Source organism: Argopecten irradians, chromosome 3, assembly GCF_041381155.1.
Source record: "Argopecten irradians isolate NY chromosome 3, Ai_NY, whole genome shotgun sequence".
Lineage (NCBI taxonomy): Eukaryota > Metazoa > Mollusca > Bivalvia > Pectinida > Pectinidae > Argopecten > Argopecten irradians.
Window position 1 is genome coordinate 16,486,597 of NC_091136.1, and position 8,805 is coordinate 16,495,401.

The following is an 8,805-nucleotide window of genomic DNA, read 5'->3' on the forward strand; positions in this document are numbered from 1 at the left end:
CATCACTTATAATAATTACACTAATAACGCACTGTATGTTCGTGAAAGGTTCCTGTAGTTTCGGTGCCTAGGCGGTATACTATCGTATAATATGGACATTCGGATGGAAAATAGTTCAATTTTCCCGAACATTTCAGTCCGCGAAGATAATCGTGTATGTGGTATAACACAGTATGTTCCTGATATGGCCTGACTTTAACAGTGTTTCCCCAGTGCCACCAGTCTCCCCGGAAGCGCCTCCGAGGTATATATTTATGTATATGATGAACCTTTGCCGAGAAAATGTCAGCATCATTTTGACCAACAATGGCACTCAGTCGACCATGTAATGGGGGATGATGTTATTGTCATTTGATAACCTTACGCCTAGCGAGGGTAATGACTCTGTTATTTACTCAATCAAGTGACTTCCACACAGGCATTAAGCCCACAACGGATTGCGGCGGACACACGACAGGCACAGGTCTGTACCAGCCAGCATCATTACTGCTTATAATTAATCTTATTTAGAGGAAGATATATGAAAATGTCATCATAGGAACTAACTATCATTATCAATGTTTATGGAAATATTAACTGTTTATGAAAAGTGGGCAATTATAGAGGTATGTTTTATCATGATGCGTTTTGTGTATTAGCTACTATAGGGCGTTCAGTTTCCTGAAGCATGTTTGTCGTATTGTATTGAATGTTTATCACTATTATACGTATTGTTAACTTTCAAATTGATTGAGCTCTGTAGGGTTACTGTCTCGTTGAATAAATAATGGATAACTTCCTTTCGTGATTTGCATGTTCTGAAATAGATCGTCCATTTATTGTAGCAACACAGACTGTTTACATCTATTTACATGTGTATTTTGATTGGAATGACAATTTTCGTGATAGTATGTTTACCAATACCATATGGCAATATCAATAAAACGTCATGATGATGGTGGTGGTGATGATGATGATGATGATGCTGATGATGTTAACGGTGATAAAGCAATATAATTATGATCATCGTCATCATCATCATCATCATCATCATCATCATCATCATCATCATCATCATTATCATCATCACAATCATTGTCAACAACATGATATCATCATCATCATCATCATCGCCATCATCAATTTGATTGATCATGATAATGATCATGATCATTATCATTATCATAATCATAATCAAAAACAACAATACATCAACAACAAAAAACAGCTGTACATTTCCTAGAAATCAATAACAACGAAATTATCAATGTTTTAATTATACGCCTTTAGCTGTCTTCCTCTTTACCTGTGTAAGTGTATCTCTGTTGTAGGCATGCTATTGAAGATAGACACCCAGGGAATCGATAAGTAATGTGTTTATACGTACAACTGTACGTCATCGTTTTGTTCGTATACGGATCAATATCAAAGCTAAGATGCAGACATTTACAAAGATTAAGGGATTCCACTTGTGATTACATCCCAGATCAAATGATTTTTTTCTTTAATAGACTAATGTGTACAGTATAAATGATTACATCAATATCACATTGTTTTACTGTAAATCAATTTATTTCCACGTGCGATTTAAATCTGCATATTTTGTGGATAATCCTCTGTATTCCAGGGGTTACCATTACTGTCGTTATATCCACCCCTGGACTATATCATGGTAAAACTAAAAGCAGTCCAAGAGAAAAAAATCTTACCAATCTCAGGCCAGGACTGCAAAGACTTACTTTGATGACTGCAGAGTAAGAGAAAGCGCGACGCCAAACGTCAAAACCTCACAGTCAACAATAGTGTACCATTATACGGCTCTTTTAATGTACATCAAAGGACTAAATTACCTTTCTGTTCTGTAGTCTCCAGTTTGATATAACGACAGTAATAGTAACCCCTGGAATATCGAGGATGGCTGATAGCGAAAGATAATCGCGTTGAAGACTACAAGTACTGTACAATAGAGCATTTTAACTGTAAACTCCGACATTAAATCCATGTGAAAGATTGTTAAGCATTAAAATGCGAAATAAAGTTGACAATAAGCTGGCTTAAACGATTTGTTTCCGTGATGTATGCAATTTCTCTGCCTTGGAATCCATTCAATTTTAAATGTCAGATGTTTTTTTATTTTGTTATTCAATTTTTCAGAAAATTTTGAAATTAGAATGCAACACGCAGATCGTTAATCTTTCTAGGTCATTTTTGGTGATAGACTCAATACTCCAGGGGTTAATATCACTGTCACTATATATCCACCGTTGGGCTATGCCATAGAGTAACTAAATGAATGTCGGGAGAGACAACCTCGCTAATCACAGGTGTATGGAAAATTCCTATGGAAATTACAGTGTACCGTTATGCGATTTCTTTGTACATAAAGGACCAAACTACCTGTTTCACCTGTTGTTGCACACACAGCCTTTAGTTTCCCTATGACGTAGTGTATCGATGTGATAGACCTAGAACTAAGGTCCAAAGGGGTTGGTGATGACTTAAAATAAATCAGAAACATCAATGGTGAACAACAAGTCAATTAAGATTTCGGGACAATATCAAAATTAGACAAACACTTAAAACGTTTTATATCTTTTCGAGGAATTTGATAACATTTCCTGGATTACGAACTTGACATCATAATACACAAAAGCAAATCATCCAAATTTATCACATGTTTGCTCTAATTCTAAATGACAGTCAATCTCCGATCCATACCCTTAGAGATCATTTCTAGATTCGCCCACTGATGACCAGATATTGTTTCGAAGGCTATACCAATATCATGTGGATGATTTTAGCAATAGAGACCACAGTATGCAGACTTGTCCACTTCTATCGTTCGCGTAATTTATTTAGTTGATATAGGCAGACAGACACATGTTAACTGTTCAGTTTAAGTGTGTTCTTCAATAGTTAGCCCAATGTCATGTAGATGCTTGGCTCTAGAGACCTTCAGTAAGCCGACTTGTCCATTTGTGTTATCTGTACGATTTATTTAGTTGATATAGGGAGGCAGACGTATGATAACTGTTCGACAACTGTTCACTGTATATCTTTTTGTGATAAATTACATAAAGTCATGCTAACGATTCCATCTTCAGTATATTCTGTACGTACTTTGCTTACATTTGAGGACGTATCATAGTTAATAGAGCATGGTATTTAGATCCTGCTGCTTAAGTTTCTTTGAGACCATATATTGATAGTGTGACAGGTCACCTCTAACATGCTCATATCTGTTTAATTATTCATTGAGGAAGCTGCAGCTTGAAATATGTTTAATTTTATCTATTTTGAGTTTCTCGGTTTAAGTTTGTAATCATTATCAGTCAATCCAGTTCACGATTTGTTCTTTTTTGATCAATAAAGATTTCTAGAGGAACGAAACTTATACCTGTTCATTGTTATATCTATTTGTCCGTTCACACCTGAAATTTCACAAGGATCTTACCTACATAATCTTTTATTTAAACAGTCTAAATATGTCTTAAGGAGTTCACCTTTTATGATAGCCATATCGCGTCGTCATTGAAAGCAAGATTAACTTTCGCAAATTTACTTGAACCGCAAAATTTACGAAAGTAAATCGCACGACAAATATAGTTTTTTTTTAGTACCACGGGTCAAGCTTCATCAACATTCTTTCCTAATTTAAATTCACACAAGAAAATAACACACAATTTGATTTAAGGTAGGCTGTTTAGGTTTTTAAAAAAGTAGCGTTAATAAGGTTTCCTTTTAGAGTTTCCTTAAGTTGTTGGATTTTTCCTAAAACTGGGGCAAGTATCTAAATCTACATATATACTGACAGGTTCGGTTGTTAGATATCAGTATTGGTAATTAATATCGGTTTGATATAACTATTCCAAAAATACATTTTGTCAGCTGTGGATTATCTTTTAATAACTATTGTTTGGAAATGCAAATATGTATTTGTTATGGTTTTAACAAACGTCTTTTACTACAATTACATGTACATGTTGTGGTATAAGATTGACTTAGAATTGTTTTTAAATAATCTTCGTTTTGATGTGTATGCTACCAGTCTTTATTGGCAAGTGTTGTCTGGGTAACTGTTGGAAGCAAAGGGCTTCAGAAGTTGTCACCACCTGTCTTAAAACATGTTGGGTTAACGAAATAAGTTTGAAGGTATATGTACTTAAACTGGTCGAAATTTTTGAACTGTTGCTTTTTCATCAAAATTCTATTGAAAATCATGTGTTTTGATGAAATGCACATAGAAAGAATTAAATGCGAATGGCAAATATGCATGTTGTTTATTACACATTAATATCGGTACAAACTTAAGCAATGATAAAATCAATTATGGTTAAAAGAAAACATTTCAATGATTGGATTCTACCGTTTGGGTTCTTGGTGTGACAGTAAACGTAGATGTATATATTTTATTTTTGGCAATACTGCCAAAATTTATTTTTAATTCTTATTCATATGCTTCATATTCGTAAATTGTTATTTATTCTCAAAATGTTTTTTTTTTCAACAGAATGAAATATCAAAGGTTCTTCTTGATTATTATCAAATTACGGCATGTATGGCTCTAAAGCAAATTCATTAATTCTATCATTACATTTAATGTTCTGGTTTCATTGCAGTTTAAGAAGAAAAAATGGTGAGGTGGACCTTGAAAATAATACCGTCTTGTCTTCTGATGGCGGCACTTTGTTCCGCACTTCCGTTCCGTAGATCGATGAGAGACAAACAAACAAAGTTCACACTGAAACAGGTATTTAATGTTTGTATGACAAAAGACCAAGGACAGTAAGGTCTTAATCAAATCAGCGAATGTGTCTTAATTCTTAAAATCAAGTTTGAATTATAACAAATATTCTGATTTATACAGAATAACTTTTATCACAGTCAAGATAGTTGTTTTTTCAGTGTCCATTAATTAAGTAACTAACGGCAATGTGTTAACTGTAACCGCTTAAAGATAATTATCACAAGTTATCACGACGGTCTCTTGGCAACAGTGTTCATGGTGGTAGTGATCATATGACAACAAAACAACTATGATACCATTGACCATATGACGACAGTGAACAGCAGTCCCTCACATAGTTCATGAGGGACCGCGATGGAACCCTGAGATAAATTTCAAGAGCAATGATATATACAATATATCCGTCACTTATCATCCCAGGGTCCTTTTTACGCACCCTAAACAATACCCCGCAAAATTGCGAAAGTATAAATCCACGGACAATCACCATCTATGCGATATATATTTTGCACGGCAATAACCATATACTTATAGCTTTGACCATAATTTGATTTCATTTAACCATTTTTGAAATGTATAGGTCTAAACTATGACAGTCCGACAATCAATATCAGGCATTGTCTTACAACAACAACTGACTAGACTCTCTCACTTCTCATGTAGAAGATGTTGCGATTGTTGGCATGAGTTTACGGTCGATGGTCGCTGCGCGTACTGCCAAGGGAAGCTTTGGTATTTACATTAGTAGTGCAGCCAGATACAAAACATCCCCTTTACCATTGCTGCTGCTGGGAGTGGTTTGTTTGTTTTTGTAGTTTTACTGTCCACCGACAGGTACTGTCATTTAGGGGTGGCTTAGTGGATTGAGTGTCAATAATTTTATGACATGTTAACTATGTAAAAGGCGATTAATTTGGTATCTTGTATTTGCCTTATCTTTACTTACTTTGTCAGTGTAATGTGACCGTGTGGGGTGTGTTGTTCCGTATCTTAGGCAGCAAGCTTTAGTGAGACAGCACTATAAAATGGAGAAGAGTTCTACTATTTCAAGGAGACACAAAACAAATATACCGCAGCCTCCCAAAGCACACATGCACTTCCCACAATAGTGGAGCGGCTAAGGTCGATTTTTTGGCAAAATCGTTCAAAGTTTGAAGAAAGCATGAAACTTTGCATATGGCTTCTTTGGGACATAAGGTTTCAGAAAAAAAATGGACCCCAAACAATCATGGCCCCTAGCGGCCGCCATGTTGGTATTCAAAATGGCCGCCAAAAACCACCTTCTGTGACCCATAACTTACGTTCTATACCAGCTAAACCCAAACTTTAAACGTCTACACTCATATTATTGATACTTAGGAACATTCTGGTAGTGTTAAACTTCATTTAAAAGGACTGCCATTTTGTATTTCAAGATGGCCGCCACTTTGCGAGCTATATCTTTATATATAATGCATTTAAATGGATAAGCTGACTTTAAGCAAATATAGTGAGAGTACTTATATTTGTGTAGTGTTTGATGCATAAATAATTTGATTCTTATTTTAATTTCAACATGACCGACATTTTGAAATCCAAGATGACCGTTTAAATTAAAGTTGTTTCCGTATTTCACTCTGTAGTAGACATTTAAATTTTGGGTTTAGCTGGTATAGAACGTAAGTTATGGGTCGCAGAAGGTGGTTTTTGGTGGCCATTTTGAAAACCAATATGGCGGCCGCTAGGGGCCATGATTTTTTGAGGTCCATTTTTTTCCTGAAACCTTATGTCTTGAAGAAGCCATATGTAAAGTTTCATGTTTCTTCAAACTTTGAACGATTTTCATGCTTAGCCGCTCCACAACCATGAACACATCGTATATCGGTGAAGTCGTAATACAAACATTGCATTGTAATATTTCTAGTGAGGAAAGGCATAATTGTGAGGAAAGGCATAATTTTGTCAATAGTCTAATAATAAATATCAAAGCAATTGTTAGAAAGCAAATAGCTCGATGAAATTATTAAAAGGCGACATTAACTCCGATACCATCAATGATGGCGACTGATAATAAAATTCAGCATGTTAAAATGAGTGTTATAAGTAAAATTGAAATAGTATTTCATATAATATTTAACATTCCTTTATTACAGAGGCGTACCGGAACAGAGATCCCTGCCCATGAATACCTCCTGATAATGCAGGCGATTGAGGATTACGACGACAACCATGATGGTCTGATTGACCAAGACGAGTTTGAGATTATGTTTCTCGCAATGAACCCGGATACCGACATAGAAACAGCTCAATACCTTGCAAATGAGATGTTTGGAAACAAGGCGATTCCAATTCCAGGTACAAAGGACATAAGTAATCATCTACAAATCAATGATTGCCAATACCATTGCAAAATGATTTTAACACCAAAACGTAATTCAATAACTTAGTAAAATGTCATAAAGATAAATTACAAAATATGCCCAAAAACTATGTAACCATTGTTGATGTATCAAGTATCAATCATGCTGTAAATGTGTTTGACACAGATGTTCAGTTTTATAAAATTTGGGGTCGGAGACGCTATATACATATGTACTACATAGCGTTGTGACGATTTTATAGTTAACATATAAGATAAAATCGGCTTACTGTTTCGAAAATTTCCCTGCAAGGAAAACAAGGTGTATCTTCAAGTGCGGTCTATTTGTTTGGCCGCATGTGATTATGTCATATTATGATATATGTACCATGTGATATATTTCTATATATTGATCTTGTGTCTATTTCAGAGTTGGCAGTACAGTTCAGCACCAATGACTTCGGTATTTTCTGAAGGATTAGTCACGTGATTTAGTGACAATGTCACATGGCAAGATGGAGGAGTCATGTGGTTTGTTTTAACATGCGATGTATGTGTAAATATATTTCATGATTCTCCATATCAGTTTGACTGCTATCACAATACGTTAAGAAATGATACATTCCACTGGTTTCTGCAATCTTAACTAAAATCATCACTGTATTTCACCATGAAATTTTCTTAAGAGTTTGTCAAAAACGTTTTAGCTTGTTATTCATCAAATTAGATTTATGAAAAAGAAATTAGGTATAAGGAAGAAAATCATAATAATCGTCCTTTAGTGACATGCATAATTTTTAAAGGCCCACTACCTTTCTGGAGTAAAATCAAAGGTTTCTTGAAAACATTAATAACAAAAAAAATACATATCGATGGCCTTACATAAGGTAACAACACCAAACATGTGCACGATTTCCTGCGTAAGATATGATAAGTACTGTCGGGATTCATTTCGCTATTTTGCCGTCTTGCGCAGTGATAGTCAACTACCGCGCGGTATTTAGGACAACCAAAGGAAACATAAGACGACCCGCTTCATGAAAATTAACACGTTTTTTTTCTTTTCTTTTTTCATAAGATGATGATAAGTCTTGTTTTAACAGTATGATAATAACATTTGCGGTTCTACAAAATTATCGATTTCGTTTTACATTCCCATTTTAAAAATTAAAAGCCGTTTCGGAAAGGTAAATGGCTTTTAAACATCCAGATGTTTTTAATATAAATGTTATGAAAATGTTAGACAATAAAATAAACTGATAACTCACTAAATAATGTAAATAAATTATAATTGACTAAGCATGGCAGGTGACAATTGCCTCTTTTCATCATTCCACTCTCTTGTAATTCTGTTGTTACACAGTAGTTGCTTTTAGCATAATTTGAATAAAGGTACTAAATGTATTTATGTGCGTGAATTGTTTTAATACTTTTGATCAAAAAAATTCATTAAATCTATAAGATGCAGGAAATGATTAGTTATAAATGACCCATTTGGTCGAAATTCTATAGGGTTTTTTTCTGTATAAATACCTGTATATCATTCTTTGGTCGAATTAATACGCCTTTTTTCTGTATAAATAACTGAAGGCCTACAATATTTCATTCTTCGTGGCATCAAATGGATCCAGTCAATGACTGCACACCAAGGAGTTCCTGTGTTGTTTATAGACGTGTGTTGGCGCCGCAAAAAGATATGTCATTTTTGACGCGATGTGATTTTCCTAATACAGTAAAACCT

General features: G+C 34.7%; 1 protein-coding gene across 2 annotated transcripts; it reads left to right on the plus strand.

Moving 5' to 3' along the window:
• Positions 1-242: 242 nt before the first annotated feature.
• Positions 243-8,468, plus strand: LOC138317675 (uncharacterized). Of its 2 annotated transcripts, none has more exons than XM_069259501.1 (4): positions 243-463; positions 4,599-4,729; positions 6,859-7,060; positions 7,495-8,468. In XM_069259501.1, the coding sequence occupies exons 2-4, from the start codon at positions 4,613-4,615 to the stop codon at positions 7,536-7,538; spliced, it is 363 nt and encodes a 120-aa protein (XP_069115602.1). In that variant the 5' UTR covers positions 243-463; positions 4,599-4,612; the 3' UTR covers positions 7,539-8,468. The 2 variants fall into 2 exon arrangements, with proteins under 2 accessions (XP_069115602.1, XP_069115603.1); XM_069259502.1 differs by having other exon boundaries at positions 450-605.
• Positions 8,469-8,805: the final 337 nt, after the last annotated feature.